General features: G+C 47.6%; 2 protein-coding genes across 4 annotated transcripts in view; one reads left to right on the top strand and one right to left on the bottom strand.

The window, feature by feature from the left end:
• The first annotated feature begins 1,533 nt into the window (after window positions 1-1,533).
• On the top strand, window positions 1,534-22,353 carry RMC1 (regulator of MON1-CCZ1). 3 transcript variants are annotated; one of them, XM_067699507.1, is made up of 20 exons: window positions 1,534-1,744; window positions 2,437-2,513; window positions 4,954-5,038; window positions 5,896-5,952; window positions 7,083-7,169; window positions 10,843-10,983; window positions 11,292-11,395; window positions 12,973-13,062; window positions 13,153-13,258; window positions 13,961-14,072; window positions 16,932-16,976; window positions 17,229-17,282; window positions 17,914-18,042; window positions 18,526-18,632; window positions 20,072-20,191; window positions 20,504-20,581; window positions 20,881-20,985; window positions 21,072-21,140; window positions 21,232-21,457; window positions 22,188-22,353. In XM_067699507.1, the coding sequence occupies exons 1-20, from the start codon at window positions 1,643-1,645 to the stop codon at window positions 22,265-22,267; spliced, it is 1,974 nt and encodes a 657-aa protein (XP_067555608.1). In that variant the 5' UTR covers window positions 1,534-1,642; the 3' UTR covers window positions 22,268-22,353. The 3 variants fall into 3 exon arrangements, with proteins under 3 accessions (XP_067555608.1, XP_067555610.1, XP_067555609.1); XM_067699509.1 differs by lacking the exon at window positions 1,534-1,744 and adding an exon at window positions 2,185-2,319; XM_067699508.1 differs by lacking the exon at window positions 1,534-1,744 and adding an exon at window positions 2,194-2,340.
• The window catches only part of NPC1 (NPC intracellular cholesterol transporter 1), a 47,755-nt gene continuing 46,695 nt past the window's right edge, over window positions 22,051-23,110 (bottom strand). The window contains exon 25 of the mRNA XM_067699504.1: window positions 22,051-22,877. Within this exon, the coding sequence (XP_067555605.1) occupies window positions 22,795-22,877 (83 nt within the window). The 3' untranslated portion in view covers window positions 22,051-22,794. The remainder of the gene's footprint in view (window positions 22,878-23,110) is intronic.

The following is a 23,110-nucleotide window of genomic DNA, read 5'->3' as shown; positions in this document are numbered from 1 at the left end:
GACATCCAAGGGGAGATAAGGAAGTAGGCTACTGATGTAAGGGCTCAGAGACTGTGATACAAATGACACAGGCCCTACTCTCACGGATCTCACAGTACAACAGGAACAGATTATAATCAAATAATTACAAAAATAAATATCAACAAAGTTTCAAGAGAGTGAGGGAGTGATTAAGAGGCACTGAATGCTTCTGGGAAATAACATACAATGACCGAAAAATCTTCGCAAACATAGTGACATGGAGGTCTCTGGGGACCCTGAGGAGCGGTGTTTTGTTCAAATTGATGGGGCAGCATCTGAAAAACTCAGGAAATATGCATGAGATACTATTCTCTGGGTACTTCAGAGAGGAGCTTCAGTAGGGGATATGGGGGAGGGGGTCTATCCCAGGAAGGCTCAGTAGGGTCCTGCTCTGGAACATTTTCAGTGCTCTCTCTAGCCGACTTCCCAGCGCCTTTGTCAAAGCGGACAGCACCCGCTTCCTGAAACAGTCTCCACACGCATCTCCAGAAACAACCCTCTCCCTGGTTTTCTGTCTACTTCTCTTGGCAGGCTCTGCTTGTCCTCCTTTGCTGATTCCTGGTCCTGGCCTCTAAAGGCTGGTTGTGTGTGTGTTTTCCTTTATGTCCCTGTCTCAGGTGATCCCACCCAATTCCACTGCTTCAAATATTCCAATAACTCCCAATTTCTATCTCCAGTTTTGTCACTCTTCTGATGAGCTTCAGACCTATATATCCATCTGTCTAGCTGTCATTTCTCTGGATTCACATGTTGAAAACCCAACTCTTGATCTTTCCCACTTCCCTGCCAAACTTCTCAAGCCTCTGTATCCTGGAGAATGGTGCCAAAATCCATCTGGTTGTCGAGAATGGACACCTAGGGCGTCATCCGTGATCCTCCCTTCTTCCCTCCCATCTCTCTCTTCTATCGAATGAGGAGCTACCCCCACCTATCCCCGCCCTCCCCCTCAACTATCAAAGCCATCAAAAGAGGCTTTCAGACCTGCAAGCTAAACTAGGTTTCCCTGTTGCAAGTTCACAGCAACCAGGTGCCGACCACAGTACTGTTCTCCCTTACTAAGCTCCCTCAGAGGCAGGCTCAAGAAGCCCTCCCAAGAGAAAGGATGCGCTTTCCCTAGACCCGGGGGCAGCCTTGCCCCACGCGAGTACGTGGCCCTGAGCAAGCCTCCCGGAACGGAGTGGGAGCCAGGCCCGGAACGTGTCAGCGAAGGTGCGGCTGGGAGCCAGGGCGTCGACGCCCTCCCTCGGCACCCTACAGGCTTCCGGGTCACTCCTCGGCCCTCCGCCCTCCGCCCTCGGCCCTCCGCCCTCGGCCCTCCGCTCTCGGCCGGGTGGGCCGCACTGGGACCCCGCCCTCCCGGAAAAGGGAGGAACCTCTAACGGAGAGCGGGCCTTGGTCTCGGCCGGTGGGGGAAGCCCCCCTCCCGTGGCCAGGGGGCCGGCGCCGCGAGTCACGTGCCGGAGTGCTGGGGGCGTGGCACCAGGAAGCGGCCTCAGAGCCCGCGAGATCGCCGCCGCCGCCGCCGCCGCCGCACTGCCGGACTCCCAGCGCCGGGTGCCGCTAGCTCAGCTCCACGCTGGCGGCCGCCCCCGGGCCCACCGCCGCCGCTGCGGCGCCCGCCATGGGCGAGGAGGACTACTACCTGGAGCTGTGCGAGCGGCCGGTGCACTTCGAGAAGGCGAACCCGGTCAACTGCGTCTTCTTCGATGAGGCCAACAAGCAGGTGCGGGCAGGCCCGCGCCCTACTCCCCCGCGCGGCCCGGCGCGCCCTGCCCGCCGCCCCCGGTGCCCCCAGGTGTCCCGCGCGCTAGGGCCGGGAGCCCGGGGACCAGGCCTGGGGCCTCTCCTGCCGTGCGGGCGCGGAATCCGCGCCCTTCCTGTGGGACCAGGCTCCGCCGCGGCCGGGGCTTTCCCCCCCACGAAGTGACAGCGGGGCGGACCCCAGCCCCCGCGCCGACCCTGCGCCCCTCGGCCGGTGTGATCAGCTGGTAGCACTCCGGTGTTTCCTCGGCTCCTTTTGTTGTCTGTATTTGTCATTAGTTTCCCTTGCATTCAAAGATTTAGACGTTGAGATTTTCATTATTCTCGGAATTTTGTAAAGGGGCGGGGTGCGGGGGGCAGCGGGGAGGAGGAGCAGGGTGTGCGCAAGTGCCGCGGCGTCGCCTTTGCCGAAACGGATTAAAACTTGGAGCCTCGCTCGGCGGGCTTCTCTCGGAATGGGAGACTTTTTTGGTCTCTACTCTCTTTTTTCTGAAGATTCGTGTGGACACCAAGCCTCTGCAGTTTGCTATGCGCCACGTTAGTTCAGTTGAACCAAGGGTAGGGTGTAGCAGAAATCATCGTTGCAGGTTGGTATATGTGTCTAAAGCCTTTAAAAGTTCAGGCCGTTAAAACGTTGCTGCTTTTCCCTCTCAGGTTTTTGCTGTTCGATCCGGTGGAGCTACTGGAGTGGTAGTTAAAGGCCCAGATGACAGGAATCCCATCTCATTTAGGTAATGATTGTATTGACGTTTTCAGAATATTTCAGCATGTAAACAAAATGGTGTTTTTCTGTTGTCGTTCAGAAGATTGTTTTAAATTTTGTCCTTGTCTCCGCTAAGAGGGCTGAAGTGGGGGGCATATCCCAGTCTGTAGGAAAAGGGAGCTGTGCAGCCTTGGTGGTACATCTCAGTACCTCCTGCAGAGTGAACGTGTGGAGGCCTTCCCTGTTGTTTTGGGATCCAGATACTCCAGCGCAGGGCACCTACTTCCTGACACTTGAAATTAGCCGGTTGGGTGCGTTGATGTGCCTATTTCCGGTTTCTTGAGGGGAGGGCCTTCATTTCCTCTCTGGGCCAAGGGTCTTTGCAGAGCGTTTGGGAGGTGGAGAAGATTCCTAGGTCAGTGTTTCCCGTCTAATAAAGTGCATTAAAATCTCAGCTTCCACTATGCTTAAGGGAAATGAATAGCAGCCTCTTTTACTTTCAGAGGTATCTCAGTTTGGATGATAAACTATCTGGTCACCTTAACTCTTTTGATTACAGAAGGGGAAAGTACAGTGTAGGCCCTCATTTTACATTTTACAATTGGCTTGTGTAAATAGGAAACAGTTTTTGAAGCAGAAAATGAAGCAGCCTCTTTTTCTATGATCATCATTTGTTTGGAAAACACTGATTGCAGCCCCTGTGCTGGGCATCAGGTGTGGGAAGGCTTTCAGTTAGCTTGGCTCCCTTCTAGAAAAGTCATACATTTAGAGTGGGAGGCAGGTGAGTGGACTCATACAGTTTACTGTGGTAGGTGCTGTAGTGCTCTGTTCAGAATGTGGCCACAGAGAAGAGATGGACATTTGTCTTGGGACGGGCTGGGGAAGACCACTGCCCAGGCGGGGGAAGGCCTCAGAGTGGAGCGAGGCTTGAAAGACAAGATTCTAGGTAGAGAAGAGAAGAGGCTTCCAGATGGAGGGAACAAAAAGACATGCAGGCACCGTGCTGGGGGGACTCCGAGTCTGTGTGACTGAAAATGAGGTTTCATGCAGGGAAGGGGTGGGTGGTGGTGTGACCTCTGGCAGCAGTCGGCTATATTCTGCTGTGGATTTCGGGCTTTATCTCGTTCCTGAAGGTAAAGGTGGGGCGTGGCATGATGAGATCAGTGTTTTTAAAGAGCGCACTGTTGCAGCATTGAAGCTTGATTACTGGGAGCCTGTCAGTCAGGGATCCCATTAAGAGACAATTGCTATGATCTGAGCAGGCAGGGAAGACCAACCTGAAGGCACTGTAGACCAGCAAACAATAGGCACTGGAAGGTTGCTTAAGAAGGTCTGGGGTAAGACTTGGTGGTCTCTTGGGTGTGGAAAGTGAGGGTGAGGCCATGATGATCCAGATTAAGGGGCTCAGGAAGGCTTGGGGGGGGAGATACTGAACTTAACCCTCTTTTAAAAAAACATCTTATTTACTTTTAATAGCTTGATTGCGGTCTAATTATCATTAATTGCATATATTTGACATATGCAATTGATGAGTTTCGACACGTGTATCCATGAAACCATCACCAGTCAGGACAGTGAACATCCCCTTTCCTCTGAGAGTTTCCTCTGTGGTCCATTTCTTGACTTCCCATGTAACGTCCGATTGAGGCAGTTGTGAGACCCGAGGTGGAGCCCACCTGGCGGTGCAGCCCATTGGGTACTGGGTGGCAAAGAGTAGACTCCTTTCAAAAGCACTGCTGTACGTCAATCAAAAATAAGTAAGTAGGGCTTCCCTGGTGGCGCAGTGGTTGAGAGTCCGCCTGCCGATGCAGGGGACACGGGTTCGTGCCCCGGTCCAGGAAGATCCCACATGCCGCGGAGCGGCTGGGCCCGTGAGCCATGGCCGCTGAGCCTGCGCGTCCGGAGCCTGTGCTCCGCAACGGGAGAGGCCACAGCAGTGAGAGGCCCGCGTACCGCAAAAAAAAAAAAAAATAAAATAAGAAAAGCAGTCCTACTGATAGCTTCAGAAACATAGTTTTAATTTTAAACTAAGATTTGCTGCTTCCTGAATTTTTTTTGTGTGTGTGTGTCTGCACTGGGTCTTCCTTACTGCACGTGGGCTTTCTCTATTTGCGGCGAGCGGGGGCTACTCTTCGTTGCGGTGCGTGAGCTTCTCATTGTGGTGGCTTCTCTTGTTGTGGAGCACGGGCTCTAGGCGCATGGGCTTCAGTAGTTGTGGCTTGTGGGCTCTAGAGCACTGGCTCGGTAGCTGTGGCGCATGGGCTTGGTTGCTCCACGGCATGTGGGATCTTCCTGGACCAGGGCTCGAACCCATGTCCCCTGCATTGGCAGGCAGATTCTCAACCACTGCACCACCAGGGAAGTCCCTTCCTGAATATTTAACTTGCCTGTTTTCTTCTCACAAAATGTTAGATGCTAGAATGCAGTTTTGAAGTGTAACTCATAACCTGCTCTTTCTTCTTTTAAAGAATGGAGGACAAAGGAGAAGTGAAGTGCATTAAGTTTTCCTTAGAAAATAAGATATTGGCTGTTCAGAGGACCTCAAAGACCGTGGTAAGACATATCTTTAAATACAGTATGAAGAAAAGGACATTAGAAGTACATTTGGAAGAGAATGAATTGCAAAATTCCAGTGTTAAAGGAACCATTTATTATTTTAATGTCATGGAAGCTATAGTTATGCTGCATTGTATTTGAGCCTTTGGATTCTTGAAGGTGAGAAAGACATTTAAATGGGTAAATACTTATGGCCTTAGTTTTTTTTTACTTAATTTTTTACTTAATTTTTTTTTAAAGTAAGTTGGAACCTCAGGTATCTTTCGTATTGATTGACAGCCAGCACCATAGGTTATGTGAAGCATATCTTTGGAGACTTTGTGAGTTAAGCTTACCAGAGTAACTCCATTTATTCACTTCTCTCATCTTTGAATGCTCAACCTAGTAGGAGCAGATATTCAAAGCTGGAGCAGCCTGTCAGCATTTTAGTCTTCATAAATCTTCACCATCGCCATTTGTGAAGTAGAGGAAAAGCTGTCGGGAAGGAGGCAGAATCCTGTTTCCTTCTGTCAAGTATTAATTACTAAAATTTTTGGAAAGCCCCTAGTAAAATACAGCAACCCATTTCTCTGAAATCAACCATTTGAGGAATGAATTCTCAATCAGTTTCTAAACCCTAACAGTATTTGGATTAACTCGTTTAAAAAAACTGAACTGTCGGCCTGCTGCTATTAAGGGGGCAGATTGTCCAAATCAGTCTTTTTATTTTTCCTGTCTTTGGGTTTTGTCAGGTTTTTTTTCTGATCACTTTTTAAATTTATTTGTCTTTTTCTCTTGTCTCATTGTATACCAAAGTAGGTCGGCAGTATGCTGCCCAGTCCACATTTCTCCTCGTGCGTGTTTTTGTTTTCCAGGATTTTTCTAATTTTACCCCGGATAGTTCTCAGCTGGAGTACACGCAGGAGTGCAAGGTATGGGCCTGATCCTTTCCCAGCTGGTGAGCGTTAGCTCCAGGGGTGGAGGCGCAGGGTAGCGTGGTCATTCAGAGCACGAACTTGGAAGCAGGTTGTGCTTGAATGCTGGGATCTGCCTCACGTTGGCTCTGACTTTGGACACTTCTTAAAGTTTTTAAAGCCTGTTTCTTCGTCTGTAAGATGGAGCTGGAAGAATTAAATGGATGCAGGATGCTGAACACCGAGCCACGTCAGCACTTGGTGGCTGTCGTCTTCCTGTTGCCCCTGCCCTTTTCTGCTGGGCGGCGATAGCAGCCTCTTTGGAGGTTTTTGGAAAAGGAGTTCTTTTTCCCTTTTTCCTGACCATGTTTTCTTTTCTCGACTTGTGCTCTTCGTGTCCTTCCCCTTCCCTCCTCCCTCCCTTCTTTCCCTCGGTGGAGATTCTAATCCATTTTAATTAGATTTGCCGGCTATGATGAGCTAGGCTAGTGGGGGCTCAGCTCAGCGGGCATCGCGGCACCCGGGAAACCCACAGAAGCTGCAGGTGGATAGGGTATGGCTTTTTCATTTTTGTGACGGTGTTGCTGATTGGGGATCCAGGTGGGTCCCTCAGCAAGGAGGGGCCCATCTGCAAACGCCTGAGCCCCTGGCAGAGCTCCGGGTGCTCTGTGTGCAGCAGAGCCCTGGCCCTGGCCCAGCTGCCCTTCGGCTCCCACTGCTGCTGCTCACCACGTGACTTGGGACGGGGCTCAAGGCCTCCAACCCCATTTGGGGCAAGAGCCACAGAGAACCTTTAGGCCTTTATACTTTTATAACGCCAGCTTTTATGATGTGTTTGACTCAGAGTGTCAGCTGTCCTTTGATTCCTAAAGTAGAGGTTGGTATCAGTGAGTGCTGGGCAGTTGCCTTTCTCTCTGTCCTGTTGACGAGAAGGACTTCAGATTCAAGTGCCTCAGTGAGGCGTTACAGGTGAAAATCTGGGAGCGGTGTATTTAAAAGAAAGTTTGATTTGTTCATAAGTAATCAAATCTCGGTAACTTTTATTAAAGAGCAATACAAACAACAAGGTATTTTAAGCTTTTGAAGAGAATTATACATACATCTTTTGTTTCTTTTAATTAAAAAGAATCTTTTACAATTCTTTTCAGACCAAGAATGCCAACATACTAGGATTCTGCTGGACCAGTTCTACTGAAATTGTCTTCATCACAGATCAAGGAATCGAGTTTTACCAGGTACTGTATTATTACATGCGCTAGAGAAAGGTCTGTGATCGTGTTTGGGCCGCCTTTTGAGTTCAGCACTAGATAGATATTTTGAGATTCCAGAGCTTTAGTCTTCCGTTTGGGTTTTTGTTCTTTTTCTCTAAGTACAAGTAATACATGTTTTTTGTAAAACATTCAAACGTTACCAAGATATATGGAAGGTAAAAGTCCCCTGTAGTCCCTAGAAGTAACCATTAGATGCATGTTCCTCCATTTCATTCCTACTCAGGGAGCAACATTTGTTTATTTTACAGAAATGGTTATGTTGTATATAAACTTGTGGCTTTATTTATTTATTATTTTTGGCATAGCTGTCGTTAGACGTCTTTCCATATTTGTTCTGTCGTGTGGACCTGCTACCGTTTAACCAGTTCCTGTTGAACTTCATGCTTGTTTTCACTTTTTAGTGATTACAAACAATGCTACAGTGATTTCAAGCAGTGAACGGGTTTGTAACCATTGTTTTATATTCTTAGGTGAGGCAGTTGTTGGAAGGGAAATTACAGCCTAGGTACAAACATCTAGAAAGCTGAAAAGATATCACTGAATTTCTTCTAGAAGTTGCATTCTCACTAGCAATGTAGGAATCTCCATTTTCCAAACCTTTAGCAGAATTGGATGTTATAAGTCTGTAGGCATTTGCCAGTCTGAGAGGTGGAAAGCCATTTTAATTTGTATGTTTCATTACGAGGGAGGTAAGCACCTTTTGTGTATTGTACATTTGTGTTTCCTCTTGAACTGCCTCTTCCTCTTAAAAAGAATTCTTTTTGTGATAAGAAGCACATAACGTGAAATTTACCGTCGTAACCATTTTTTAAGTGTACAATTCATTAGTGTTAAATATATTCATATTGTAGTGAAACAGATCTCTAGAACTTTCATCTTGTAAAACTGAAACTCTGTACCTATTAAACAACAACTCCCCCATTTCCCCTTTCCCAGCCCGTGGTAACCACTGTTTTTCCCGTTTCTATGAATTTGTCTGCTTTAAGGACCTCTGCCTCATATAAGTGGAATCATACAATGTTTGTTTTTTTCTGGCTGTCTTATCTCACTTAGCATAATGCCCTCAAGGTTTGTCCATGTTATAGCATGTGTCAGAATTTTCTTCCTTTTTAAGGCTGAATAATATTCCATTGTTATACATACACCACATTTTGTTTATCCGTTCTTCCACTGATGGACACTTGGATTCCTTCCATTTTTTTGGCTATTGTGAATAACGCTGCTAGAAACACGAGTGTGTAAGTCTCTCTTTGAGACCCTGCTTTCAATTCTTTTGAGTATATACCCCTAAAATGGGATTGTTGGATCCTGTGGTAATTCTGTTGTTAATTTTTGAGGGGTTACCATACTGTTTCCATACTGTTTCCAATGGCAGTTATGCCATTTTACATCCCCACCAACAGAGCACAGGGTTCCAGTTTCTACACATCACCACCAACACTAGTTGTTTTCTGTTTTATTGATAGCGGTCATCCTGCTGGTTGTGAGACGGTGTCTCATTGTGGTTTTGGTTTGCATTTCTCTGGTTAGTGATGTTGAACAACTTTTCATGACTTGTTGGCCATTTGCATGTGCTCTGGACAATGTCTATTCAAGTGCTTTGTTATTTGGGTTATTTCTTTTTGTTGTTGAGTTGTAGGAGTTCTTCATATATTCTGGATATTAACCCTTTATCAGATAGATGATTTGCAAATGTTTTCTCCCGTTCCGTAGGTTGCCTTTTCACTCTACTGATTTTACTTTGCACCTTCCTCTTTATCTTCTAGTATGTTCTAGCTGCCTGACCTATTGGGAAAGCTTCTGAGATCTTGCTAAGTGGAGCCAATGTGGAGAGTGTTAGTATTCTTACAGGTGTTATCTTTGTTGCCCTAACGAAAGCAGTGTAATTTAGAATGTACTAATGGAGGAGATATACCTGTGTAACAGTGTGCAAAGTGAATGTTGTGGTGCTTTGCTGTAGGGCTGTAATCAGAACCTTAGCTGACCAGCAGAAGGAAAGAAAAACTACTCGAATCCCATACGTACAGAAATAGAATTTTGTACCTATGATAGCAAGGAAATGACTGCTTGCTTTACAGAAGGGTTCCCTCGGGCAATCATTTAAAAGTATAGCTTTCTGTTCTCAGTAGTAGAAAAGTGTCCATTCAGGTCATCTAGATGGTTTTCAGATCTTCAAGAAATAAGTTAGAAAGAAAGAGGACTCTATCACATCTTTATTTTATTGTACCTGGATTATCGAGAAACCCACACCCCCAACCCTGACTTCCAGGTCTGTTCTGCAGGGCAGTGTTCTGGGAGCATTAACATCTTGGGGCTGTATTCAGCATTCCTTAATGTATCAGAAGATTGAGAGTATATTTGAAATGTGCCTTGATTATAAAATACTAGGTTTGCATGCTGAGTCTCATGAACACGTCTGTTAGAAGAAGGGAGCCCCTCCCAGCCTCAAATTGAGACTGCAGGCTGGGTGGTGCCTGGTTCGGTGCGCGTGGCTCCAGGGGCACGGGTTTGTTTTGACCGTTTCCGTGACAGTGAGGATGCTGCTCCTCCCTGCCCTTCGGTGGACGGTGCCTGGGAATGAGGAGGCTCAGCCCTGCCCTGCAGTGAAGTGGGCTGCCTAGGCCGTCACTGGGGAGGCAGGTCCCCTCGCCTCTCCGAGCCTTATTTTCTCCCCTCAAATTGGCCTAATGATGCCCAGCTCTCAGCGTTGTGGAGAGAGTAAACGAGCTAAGATTTGGAAGCGCTAAGCACAGGGCTGGATAAATGGTAGCTGTGATAAATAAAAATGATTATTTTTTTCTGTTTAACCTACTGGGTTTTTTCTTCTTTTTATTATTTTCTTCATTTACTGTGTCAGTCTTCAGACTTTTTTTTTTTTTTTTAATTTATGGCTGCGTTGGGTCTTCATTGCTGCGCATGGGCTTTCTCTATTTGCGGTGAGCGAGGGCCACTCTGCATTGCTGTGCGCTGGTTTCTCATTGCAGTGGCCTCTCCTGCTGCAGAGCACTGGCTCTAGGCACACGGGCTTCAGTAGTTATGGCATGCGGGCTCAGTAGTTGTGGCTCGTGGGCTGTAGAGCGCAGGCTCGGTAGTTGCAGTGCATGGGCTTAGCTGCTCCATGGCATGTGGGATCTTCCCAACCAGGGCTCGAACCTGGGAAGGGACAATGCAATGTCCCCTGCATTGGCAGGCAGACTCCCAACCACTGTGCCACCAGGGAAGTCCCAGTCTTCAGACACTTTGCTGTTGTGTTTGTTTTTGGCCAAGCCGCGTGGCATGCAGGATCTTAGTTCCCCAACCAGGGATTGAACCCGTGTCCCCTGTAGTGGAGGCGTGGAATTCTAACCTCTGAACGACCAGGGAATTCCCCATTTGCTGTTTTTATTTATTTTTTTTTGCGGTACGCGGGCCTCTCACTGTTGTGGCCTCTCCCGTTGCGGAGCACAGGCTCCGGACGCGCAGGCTCAGCAGCCATGGCTTACGGGCCCAGCCACTCCGCGGCACGTGGGATCTTCCCGGACCAGGGCACAAACCCGTGTCCCCTGCATCGGCAGGCGGACTCTCAACCACTGCGCCACCAGGGAAGCCCCATTTGCTGTTTTTAAATGAAGGCTCTGTTTCTTGAACTTTGCATCAGGTATTACCAGAGAAACGGAATCTGAAACTCCTGAAGAGCCAGAACATCAATGTGAACTGGTACATGTACTGTCCCGAGAGTGCTGTGATTCTGCTGTCCACCACGGTGCTTGGAAATGTGCTGCAGCCCTTCTATTTCCGGGTAAGAGTCAGCTTCCCTTTAAAAAAATTTCCCCTCCTACCTCGTTCCTCTAACCTCCTAACTGATCCAGTAACTTCAAAGGGGCACGTTCCTCCAACAAGAGCCTTGCCACTTCCGACCACTAGAGGGCACCCCGTACCATCCCATCACCGCCAAGAATGAGTCCTTCTTGGGACAGGCCCCTGGGACCCTGGAAAGGATGGAAAGACATAGTGCGTGTATATCCTCAATGATTTGATGTGGGGAGTGCTAAAACATCAGAGGAGGTTTAATAAGCTTTTCTTAAAACTTTTTTCTTCCCCAAACAGGCTGGCACTATGTCAAAGCTGCCCAAGTTTGAGATCGAATTACCAGCTGCACCTAAGTCAACTAAACTGAGCCTCTCAGAGAGAGACATTGCCATGGCGACGATGTATGTCTGTTCTTTGAGAGAATTCCTTCTCATAATTGCTTTCAGGGATATCATGATAGAAGAAGCATGTTGTAAGAACTCCAGGGCTGCCCGTGCTCCAGTAGCCTTGGAACACAGGATAAGGACTCCACCTTCCCTGCTTTGTACCCAGATCTTAGGAATGTAGAAAGCCCGTCATCTTCTTGACATTCTTTTTTGATTTTATTAACTTTGTGATCTTAGGGAATTTTTCACCATTCTAGTCTGATAAAATGAGAACATTGAACCAATTTATTTCTTAGGTTTCTTAGTTTTAGAAATTTCTTTTCAGTCAGTGAGTCAAAACTTATCACACATTATTTTTTAGCTAAAATATGTCATACTTGTTCTAAAGAAAAACATAGTTTACATTTTTGATCTAACAAATGTAGACCTGAATTACTTATGTAGGAAGGTATATTTTCATTTGGAAATGCAGATATCTCAAATTTTAAAACTTTATTATGAAAGTTTCAAACACACAAGAATAGAAACTGATACAAAGAATCTCCTATATACCCATATTCAACAAATATAAACAGTTTGCTCCTAAATTAATTCTGATTCTTCTATGGCCTAAAACAGTGGTTTCCAAACAGTAAAATTTTTTAGCATTTAGAATGCTTTTTTTTTTTTAAGAAATCTGCGGCATCCTGGTTTAGAAAAAGATAAAATGAGAACAGTCCTTGCAAAGGGGGAGACCCTTCCCCCAGTCTCCTCCTTGTCCCTGAGGCAGCCCCAGCAAAGTGTGAACTCCTGGAATAAAAGTGTACATGCAGGAACTGGTCATGGCAACATGTATCAGATGAGGCTTAAAAGTCAAGAGTGATAATATTTTCCTGTGATTAAGGAATGTACTCATTATATAAAACTGGGAAATTACAGAAAGTTAAAAAGAAAATGGACTTAGCATATTACTCAAGGGCAGCTATTTGACAACATGTATTTCGTTCCAGTAGTTTTGGACATTCTGCATAAGTCATTCTGCAGAAGTTTGTGTTTTTCTTTTGAAATATTGTGATCAAGCTATATTTAGTTTAGTTTTTTTTTAATTTTATTTTTGGCTGCGTTGGGTCTTTGTTGCTGCGCGTGGGCTTTCTCTAGTTGCGGTGTGCAGGCTTCTCACTGCGGTGGCTTCTCTTGTTGCGGAGCACAGGCTCTAGGTGCACAGGCTTCAGTAGTTGTGGCTCGTGGGCTGTAGAGCACAGGCTCAGTAGTTGTGGCACACAGGCTTAGTTGCTCCACAGCATGTGGGATCTTCCCGGACCAGGGCTCAAACCCGTGTCCCCTGAACTGGCAGGCAGATTCTTAACCACTGCACCACCAGGGAAGCCCAAGCTATATTTAGCTTTGCATCCCCCCTTTTCACTTAACTTTATAATAGGCTTTTTTATTTTTAAGCTAACTGCACTGTTTTTGTAAATATTTCTGTTGGCTGCAAAATACCCCATTAAGTAAATATCTCTTAATTTACTTAACTATGGCCTTATAACTCTGCAGTTAGAATGGAGGGACGTCAAACAGCCAGCATGACTTACGTCTCTTTGTTCTGTGATTAGATACGGACAGCTATATGTTCTCTTCCTGAGGCATCATTCTCGGACCTCCAATAGTACTGGAGCGGAGGTAGTCCTATATCACCTACCACGGTATATTTAATGCTTTCTTCCCCTTCTCCGATTGTAAAATATGAACTAAAGCTTGTCGATCTATTTTTTGACCTTTCTGTTGTCCTACAGAGAAGGCGCCTGTAAAAAGATGCACATACTGAAGTTAAACCGGACAGGGAAGTTCGCCCTGAACGTGGTGGACAACCTGGTGGTCGTTCATCATCAGGACACGGAGGTACGAGTGTTGGGGGCTGTCCTGCTTGAAAGAGCTGTGAAAATGGACAAAATATTCTGAAAGAGACTAGAAAGTGCTTTTTATGCTCAAAGTTTTGATCTTCCAGGTAGAATGGGTTTGGATTTCTAGATGGTTTAGGAAAACCCTACCAGTTGACTAACATAATTAAAAACTGTTTCACAAAGTAACACATGTGAGGAGATTGGACTTTGGAACAATTATTTGGTCGAATCATCTAAGCTGGGGATTCCCTGCCGAGCCAGTGTGTTGTGTGAGCACATGAGCCCTGTTCTTCCTCTGTGAGTGTAGATGATGATGGTTTTGAGGCTCTGTGGCCACGGAGAAAGAACTAGAATGATCCTGCTGCTTCTACCCCATCAGCTGGGTGTCTGGTGGGAGACAAGCCACTTCCCTCCTTGCCTCCTGGAGGCTGGTGACACCCGTGTCGATAACTAATAAAGATGGAGCTCTTCAGAGGCAGCATGTCATAGATTCCAGGAATACTTCTGAGAGCTGATAGACATGTACAAGAGAGCTGGGATGTTCCAGCAGGTCCCTCCTCAAATAAGAACCAGCGTGCAGGGGTGGAACGCAGACACGGGGCTCCTTCAGCTGACCCCAAACGGCAGGTGTGAGGTCACGAGAGGGACGAGTGGAACCGTGGTTTGTCTGATATCACCGTCTTGTCTTTCTCCCCCTCAGACATCAGTGATATTTGATATCAAGCTGAGGGGGGAGTTCGATGGCACCGTTACCCTCCATCACCCGGTGCTTCCAGCTCGATCCATTCAGCCCTATCAGATCCCTGTGGCAGGTAAAAGGGAATCTCCGTGTGTGCATGGATGGGGGAGCAGATAAAGGGCTTCCCAGATCTGTTTGCTTTTGCAAGGGGTGATTCTGTTTTTTGTTTTGTTTTTTAAATGATACTCCTGCTGATTCTTTAAGCTAAAATTGTGTTCTTGTGAAAGTGTTTTTTTATTTTTTGGTCCTGTGGGATCTTAGTTCCCTGACCAGGGATCAAACCTGCGTCCCCTGCAGTGGAGGTGCAGAGTCTTAACCGCTGGACCGCCAGGGAAGTCTCGTGAAAAGTGTTTTGTAAGAGAGAAGACTCTTCCTTTGAAGAAAATAGAACGATTCTCTTCTCTGAGCTTTAAAATGGAGAGTTGTGATTACCCATTGAAGCCCAGAGGTTTTTTTAATGTTGAATAAGACCTTGACGTTTCTGTTGGTCTGTGCTCTGTGGCCCTGAGGTTAAATTTGGTTGCTCATGGCTGTTATTTTAACCTGGGATCGCTTTTCCTCATCTTTCTCACATTCTGCGTCATAATTATAATAAATACTGCGTTTTCCCTTGACTGATGGTCACAGTAAGTACTTAGGCTGCGGTTCTGAGGTTATTCTGAACCACTCCTCCAACCTGAAGAGGTGGCAGTAGGAAGTCAGAGAAGAGAGAGGGTCAGGATTTCAGAAAAAGGGAAAGAAACCATTTGGTTCCTTTTGCTTTTTCCCAATGTAATCGAACTCAAATCATATTCTCTTCAAGGAGACCGGAGTCTAGAGTAAGCTAGTTGAAGTTTCAGTGTGTAAACCATAGTCAGATGGCACACATTTGGAACTCTGGGAGGAGCGTTTTGTTAAAAGGAATCCCCGTCAGATAGCTTTGGTGTGTCAGCCTCGCCTGCTGGCAGGATATCCTGGTACCTGTCACAGGGAAGAATCAGATCAGGCCCTGGCTGATGGTTTAGCAGGAGCACTTGCCAGCTGAGCCAGAAGCTGAGCAGGGTGTGAGAATAAGCTACAGTGGGACCTTGAACAGTGGGGTTCATCCACATGTAATTTATGTCAGCCCTCCATAGCCGAGGTTCTGCATACAAGGATTCAACCAACCACAGTGGGTTTTACTGTTGAAAAATATTCCCGGGCTTCCCAGGTGGCGCAGTGGTTGAGAATCCACCTGCCAATGCAGGGCACACGGGTTCGAGCCCTGGTCCGGGAAGATCCCACATACCGCGGAGCAACTAAGCCCGTGCACCGCAACTACTGAGCCTGTGCTCTAGAGCCCGCGAACCACAACTACTGGAGCCCACATGCCATAACTGCTGAAGCCCGTGCGCCTAGAGCCCGTGCTCCAAAACAAGAGAAACCACTGCAATGAGAAGCCTGTGCACTGCAACGAAGACCCAACACAGCCAAAAATAAATAAATTTTTAAAAAAAGAAAAAAAATATCCCTGTATAAGTGAATACATGCGGTTCTAACCCGCCTTGTTCGAGGGCCAGCTGTAGTTCGCACATTTGATTAGGTCTCTTGGTCCTCTGTTCTTTCCAGCTTCTTCCTTTTCCCAGGTAGTGATGTTTAGAAGAGTAGATTGTGTCAAATGGTTGGCTTGTATCTGCTGCTCACTCAGCATGAAGGTAACTGCTGGTGAATTGGGGCAGAAACAACTATAAACGTTTCAGTCCTTCAGCTCTGTTCCAGTTGTTTAGGACCAGTAAGAAGGTAGTCAGGTTCTGATTGGCTGTTGATATAAAGCAAAGGCCAGGTGTGGCTAAAACAAGAGCCCAGAGATTAATAAGAATTCAAGAGTCCGTGAATCTCTGGGCTTCTAGAGTGGGTTGGCAAAGCGTTTTTTGTGGTTAATGACTTTTTGTTTTTCCTGCTAGACTCCAAGCCCCTCACAGGTTTGTAGCATCTTTGTATCTTGCCCATCTGAGCTGTTGCAGGTATGCTGTCACAGGTGCACTGTCGCAGGTCAGGAAGAGCTTGTTGGACTATTTTGAAAGACGAGACCAGCAACTTGGGGAAGAGCCAGCCTCCCTCGTTTCCCCTTCTGGTTTTGGTCTGTCCAACCAGTGGCTCTCGAGTAGGCTACACGTTAGGATCACCTGGGGGCTTTCAAAACCAAAGCATTCAGTCAACGTGATGGGTAGCCAGTCAAGGCCCACGTGTAGGACCCTCACTCGTAGGTTCCAAGCGCAAGTGTTCTTTGCCTCAGCTTGTCTGGTCTGGCCCTGTCCTCTACTGGGGGGTCTGTGCAAAATTACCACCTTTTCCAACCTGCCGACTGAAACCTATTTTCCGATTGTACCTGGGTAGCTGGAACAGAACTAGGAATAGTCATGTTCAGTTTGCAGGCCGTATTTATCAAGGTTACTGCGGGCTTCCCCCCCAGACATACACACTCGAGCAATGTCACTGGTAGTTGTGAGTCCCTGTCACGTGAGGGTTTTATGGGGGGGTCTGCTTCCCAGGTGAGATCTCTGCCTGGACCTACACTGTGCAGTGGAGAATTGAGCTCATTATTTAGATAATTAAGCCACAAAACACTTTGTTTGAAATAGTCTCAGTGAATTATCTGAGTATTTGATTCTGAATCACTCAGGTGAATTTCTCAGTTCTTTAATGTGCATGTGTGTAAAAAAGAAAACGCTGTGAATTGAACCTTGACCTGCTTTCTCCTTGGCGAGACATCTTCATGGATGGTTCTCGACTTCCCGCTTCCTCCTTACAGGTGTTATCAGTGGACACGACAGTTCACTTCTTCGTTATTTAACTACAGTTGAATGAACATTTACTGAAGGAAGCATTAAGCGTTACCTTTACGTCCCAGGATTGGCAGCACTTTCTGGCCGCGTCACCAGCCCTCACACACACGTGTCTCCTCTCTTTGTAGGTCCTGCTCCCGTGACCAGCCAGTCCCCCATCCCGTGTAAACTCTGTATCCTTTCCGAAGGCCTTGGCTGGGAACAACAGGGGAGCTGTCACCTCTCCTTACACTGGGGTCTGAGGGTGGTCTGAGCCCCCGGTCAGGCGTGAATAATGTCGTGGGAAGCGCCTGTGGGGTTTCCTTCCCATCAAGGGCCGGGCACCTAGGGCGGCCTCAGCAAACAGGGTGGGAGGATGCTAACGGGAGCTGGGTTTGCCTTTTGTCTTCATCTCTTCCTGGTCTAGAATTTCCTATAACATGTAGATTCTTCATCCTGGATTGTCTTTCAACCCGACATCATCATCAGTGCGAGCCAAGGTGGGTCGTGGTGGGGGTCACGCTGTTAGGAAGCTGGGCTTGCTGGCAGTCTCCCGTCCGTCCTGAGGGGTGCCAGCCCTGGGAGGCTTGAGAAAGGGGTGACTCAGATCATTTCCAGTGAAGCCTTTGGTTCTCCTCTCCTGGAGCCCCGGTTGAGAAGGGCTCTGCCCGCCTGCCCGGCAGTGTGGGCGTCAGGAGGTTCAGGGCTGGTGGATGGCTGAGTTACGGAGCTCCTTCGGGAGCCTCAGGAATTGCCTTGTGACCAATGAGCCAGAGCAGGAGAAACCGGAGCCCAGGACCAAAGTTCGTGCCCTGCAGACACCCGTTCTCCCTTCAGGGTCAAGGGGGTTGGTCAGGTGCGGGGAGGGGTCGCCTGTCTGTATGCAGTAGACACTCCACGGGGGCGCGTGGAGGGTCACTCTGAGGAGTCTGCCGACACGCAGGGGTGCTTTGGCTGCCAGTCCCACTGTCGTCAGACGTGTCCTGAACATCGCAGCCTGTGCTTTGGCGTGAGAAGCAGCCACTGGCTGTGCTTTGCAGCACGTCCCCCCATGAATGTTGAGGGGAACCAGCTTTGGGGCTTTTGTTTTGGTTTGCGTCCCACTATTAAATTTGCTGCCTCTCAATCCAGGTTACCTCTGGAACCTCCAGGTGAAACTTCAGCCCATAGTAAACCTCTTGCCAGATAAAGGCAGGCTCATGGACTTCCTCCTCCAGAGAAGGGAATGCAAGACCGTCGTCCTGTCGGTGTGCTCGCAGAGTAAGTGGGGTCCTCACCCTGCGGTCTGATTCCTGACACTGCCTGCGCCGCCCACTGGGAGACGGGCCACATTTTTATCTTGTCTGCAGCCGGTTGGCTTAGTGACAAGTGGATTATTTAACCCCCTGGAAAGGCTGCTCAGTATAAAAATGACTTGTCTCTACAAGACATTTCCTGGGCAAAGACTAAACTAAACATGGGCACACGTGAGGGTAGAGGCTGCCCTCCCCAGCTTGAAAACAAACCTGTTTCAGAATCCAAGTCACTCACGACATTTATACCTACTTTGAGAATCTTCTGACGCCCTCCGTAGCTACGTTAGTAACCGGCAAGGGCTGGCGAGAGCCCTTGTGCCCCAGTCTCTACACCGTTTCTCCGAATGCCCTGGTGGCCCCCGGAAATGAGTCATTTCTCTCACAGTGTGTTTAAGTTCTAAAGTTCACGCAAGGTTGGCCGACCTGTGTGAACCCTGACTCCTTCCAGTGTTGACAGAGTCAGACAGAGCAACGCTGCCTGTGATAGCCACCGTTTTTGATAAACTCAACCAGGAGTATAAGAAGTACCTGGACGCCGAGCAGAGTTACACACTGGTAAGTTGACGAGGGCCTCCTCCCTGCTCCACCCCGGGTATATTGTCTGTGTAATTATGACACAAGATTCTGACAGAATGACACCACTGAGGTTTGCTGTGTGCCAAAGGGCAAGGTGGCCGGCCGTAGGGGGAACGTAAATCAGAGTCCCTGTGTCCCATGAGCTAGAGGCTGAACATCACTTAATGTCTTCACCTTCTTTTGTTGTTTTTTAAAAATTATTATTTTCTCTTTTGGCTGTGTTGGGTCTTTGTTGCTGCACGCGGGCTTTCTCTAGTTGCAGCAAGCAGGGGCTACTCTTCATTGCGGTGCGCGGGCTTCTCATTGCGGTGGCTTCTCGTTGCGGAGCACGGGCTCTAGAGCGCAGGCTCAGTAGCTGCGGCCCAGAGCATGGGCTTAGCTGCTCCGCGGCATGTGGGATCTTCCCGGGCCAGGGATCGAACCTGTGTCCCCTTCTTTGGCAGGCAGATTCTTAACCACTGCACCACCAGGGAAGCCTGCTTTTGTTGTTTTTAATCTATGTTTGATCTTACACGTAGATAGCTCCTTGGTCTGCCTTTATTTTATGGATAAAAAAAAGCAGTCTCAGTTTGGTTATTTTATATGTCTTTCTGCCAATCCAGAGCCTAGACTCAGTAAATCAGAAATATAATCATTTTGCTGCTTGTTCTTCCTTTCCTTTGAGGATGTACTAGCTATAAAGAATAAGACGTGTCCTGGCACCCAGTCAGCATCCCCTCAGGACTGTGGTGACTCAGCGTCAGCACTGTGCTTTTCCTCTAGTGGGCTCAAGTGCGTGTTGTGAAGGGCTGGAAAAAATTAGCATGGCTTCTCGGGGTCTGCTGTACTGTTATTGTATCTTCTGAAGCTAGAAATAAGTTCAGGAGAAGTGGAATGAATGATTCCACTTCAAGAATCTGATTAGTCCAAAGGCTAAAAATGGAAGTGGTTTTAAACAATAACAAAAACCCCAGAACGCCCATCCCCTTCAGCTACTCAGGGATAACCCAAATGCTAGGTGGTCTGTGATTAACAAAATTAGGGAGTTATTTTAAGAGGTTAAAAAAAAAGTCTCCCTGGCAGTCCAGTGGTTCAGACTCTGTGCTTCCACTGCAGGGGGCACAGGTTCGATCCCTGGTATGGGAACTAGGATCCCTGCATGTGGCGCGGTGCAGCCAAAAATTTAAAAAATAAAAGTCTCGGTAAAACTATGACTTAGGCTTCTTAGTTCCATCCGTGAACACTGGTGTATTTCCTGACCTCCTAAACTCCTCCCCGGCCAGCACAGGAAAGAGTTTTGTCCAAGTAATGAAGTAAGTGTCATCCTCTGCTCACGTCTTAGGCTCCCAGCATCTAGGGGTTCAGTCTTTCTGGATTAACTGCGAACACGCCATGTCCCGGAAGACGACTGAGGTCCCCGTCTGTGATGTATTGTGCAGGCACTGGAAGCGGGGCAGAGCCGGAGCGGCCCATTCCTCAGGAGGCCGGCGCGCACCCAGGCTGTGGTCGACCAGTCTGACATGTACACCCACGTGCTGTCGGCGTTTGCGGAGAAGAAGGTAGGGGAGGCTCGCCGCCCCTTCCGGACTGAAGGTTCCCAAAACAAAGATCTCATTTGAAGGGGACTGAGGAAAACGAGTAGAACTCAGAATGTGATTAGAGTAACTGGGTTATCTTGGGTGAGGACTGAATGCTTATGGTTTGGCTTCTAATACACAGGCCTAAAGATGATCCCCGACTGGGGAGGTTCTGGAGGGGTTTGTGCAAAAGCAGCCAAGTAGAACCCTGGAAGCAGGGGGGCGGATAAACAAGGAGCTGTTACACGGAGCCTCCTCTGCCACTCTGGTTCTAAACACTTTTCCCCTCTGTAGGAGATGCCTCAGAAATTCATGATAGCCGTGCTCATGGAATATATCCGCTCTCTGAACCAGTTTCAGATCACAGTACAGGTACCTTCAAGCCAGCATCTGTGGTCCCACGTTAGAGGGGCAGGGGATTGTTCAAGTAAAAGCACTGTCAGTGCCTAACTGAGATGACTCTCTGTACGCCACAAGAGTCTGCACACCTGCCTCAGACTCAGTGACCCTCCTCACGTGACCCCACGTTCTCAGGTGGAATGAGCAGTTTCAGGCCAGGTTGGGTTCTCTCACCCGTCACTTAGAGCAGCCGTGGTCCTCGGCATACTGAGCCTCTAGTCTGTCGTAGTTGGGCGACGTGGACACCATCTCTCCTTATGTCTCTGTCTCAGCATTATTTGCACGAGCTTGTCATCAAGACGCTCGTCCAGCACAACCTATTCTACACGCTGCACCAGTTCCTGCAGTACCATGTCCTCAGCGACTCGAAGCCTTTGGTAAGTACCACCCAATTTTTACTTTTGTGACTTAAAATTTGACCTTTCAACATACGGCAAATCTAATCTGAAAATGGGTCTTCCAGGCTTGTCTGCTGCTCTCCCTGGAAAGTTTTTACCCTCCTGCTCATCAGCTGTCTCTGGATATGTTGAAGGTAACTCTGATACAGCAGAGTTTTAAACCCCATAGAAGCATGTTCCTATTACTTGCACTGACCCGGATTTCTCTTTCTCCCTTACTTCTAGCGACTTTCCACAGCAAATGATGAAATAGTAGAAGTTCTCCTTTCCAAACACCAAGTGTTAGCTGCCTTAAGGTTTATTCGGGGCATTGGTGGCCATGACAACATCTCTGCACGAAAATTTTTAGATGCTGCAAAGCAGACTGAAGACCACATGCTTTTCTACACTATATTCCGGTTTTTTGAACAGCGAAACCAGCGTTTGCGAGGGAACCCTAGTTTCACACCAGGTGAGAATATAGCTGCAGGGAAAAGACCTGGGGCGACCAGAGACTCGGACAGTAGCAGGAGAGCACTGGCAGCTGGGGGGGCGAGAAGCCTTTTGGTTTGGAGAACTCTCGGGTTAGTTTTTAAAAAACAAAATTTTGTACCAGCCCGCATAATCCTTAGCCTGTTGTAGTGAGAGTGGATTCAAGGTGCTGACGGAACTGGAGTTCTGCTCTGGAACTGCAGTGGGGTGTCGGGGTGGAAGGTAGGGTGGCCTGGGCCCAGCTCCGTTTGACATCTGGGCCTGGAATGGCCCTTTCTGAAGAATTAGGAACAAGACAGGAAATGGCTGCGGAGGGTTGTAATGGCCTGGGGCTTGTTGATGTTTTAGTTTTAGGCAGAAAGCATTGGTTAAGCACTCTTATCTCCAAAGTTATGACATCTAAAGCACCCTCTTCCTTAGGATGGGGAGGAACCTGTAACTCTTCCAGGGCTCCCAGCATTCACTGATCACCCTGCTTCTCCCCCATCTCTCAGGGCAGAGGGCAGTTTGCTTGGGGCTGTAAAGGTTCTGTAATGGCACAAGCTGGGTAAACAGAAAGGACAACTCAAGAGCTTAGGAAAACAAAGTATTTTATGAAAGAAAAATAAGTCAAAACCCAGTATCCACATCTAGGAGCTGCAAAGTGTTCATTCTCGTTTTCCTCCTTTCGTGCCTTGTCTAACAGATTAAATCTGTATTTTCCTTCACAGGAGAACACTGTGAAGAACACGTTGCTTTTTTCAAACAGGTTTTTGGAGACCAAGCTCTAATGAGGCCTACGACATTCTGAGGTCACTTGCTAGTTTTTCTTTTTATATATATATAAAATGTGTACAAAGTTAATTTATTGCGTTAATAAAGCTCTTTAAACTACAAGATGTTGTAATAAAGTATATCTACGACATCCTCCAATGTTACTAAAAATACGGTATAGAACTTGTGTGATGGCTTACTCCTACAAAAGGAGAAACATTGCATTGATTGGCCTTTAGAAAGTGTCAGTGAGCAGAGAGCAGCCTTCCTAGCGGTCCCTTCTGCCTGCCCGAGAACAAGGCTTTGTTCCTGGAGAACCGGAAGGCGCTCCAGCGTCTTGGGGCTACCTCCAGGCTCAGTAATACTGCTTCAAGGCAGAGTCTGCATTCCTGAGTTTACAAGCGCTATGGCCGAAGCTGCTGCTGTTAATAGCCTGACATCTGCTCCTGTTAATAGCCTGACATCTGCTCGCACTCAGGGTTCAACTGAGCCTTGACAACGCAGCTGCTGTCCAGTGGTAAACCGACTACCTGACCTGCAGAGTCTCCGAAGCCCGTGAGCGGGCTAGAAATTGAGGAGCCGCTCTCGCTCTGTACCTCTGTGTCGCTCTTGAGCGGCCAAACTTTTGGCTTTATTTATCGGTGGTCCTGTGAGGGATAAAAAGAATGAACTTTGGGATCATTTCTTTAGGAGAAAAGGAGATAGTTTCTACTCTAACACAACTTCCTATCCCCCAGAGATTAAGGGGGAAAAAAAAACCCCTCATTTTCTTAATCACAAAGCTATATATCAAGCAAATTAGTACTGTTCTTTCAGCCACAGGTCATTTACAGAAGCTGAAGTGACCACAGAGGCAAAAAGATCCTAAGGAGAACTCCAA

Source organism: Pseudorca crassidens, chromosome 12 (genome assembly GCF_039906515.1).
Source record: "Pseudorca crassidens isolate mPseCra1 chromosome 12, mPseCra1.hap1, whole genome shotgun sequence".
In the NCBI taxonomy this organism is placed as follows: domain Eukaryota; kingdom Metazoa; phylum Chordata; class Mammalia; order Artiodactyla; family Delphinidae; genus Pseudorca; species Pseudorca crassidens.
Note: the sequence above shows the minus strand (reverse complement) of the source record. Positions and strands in the feature narration are given on the sequence as shown.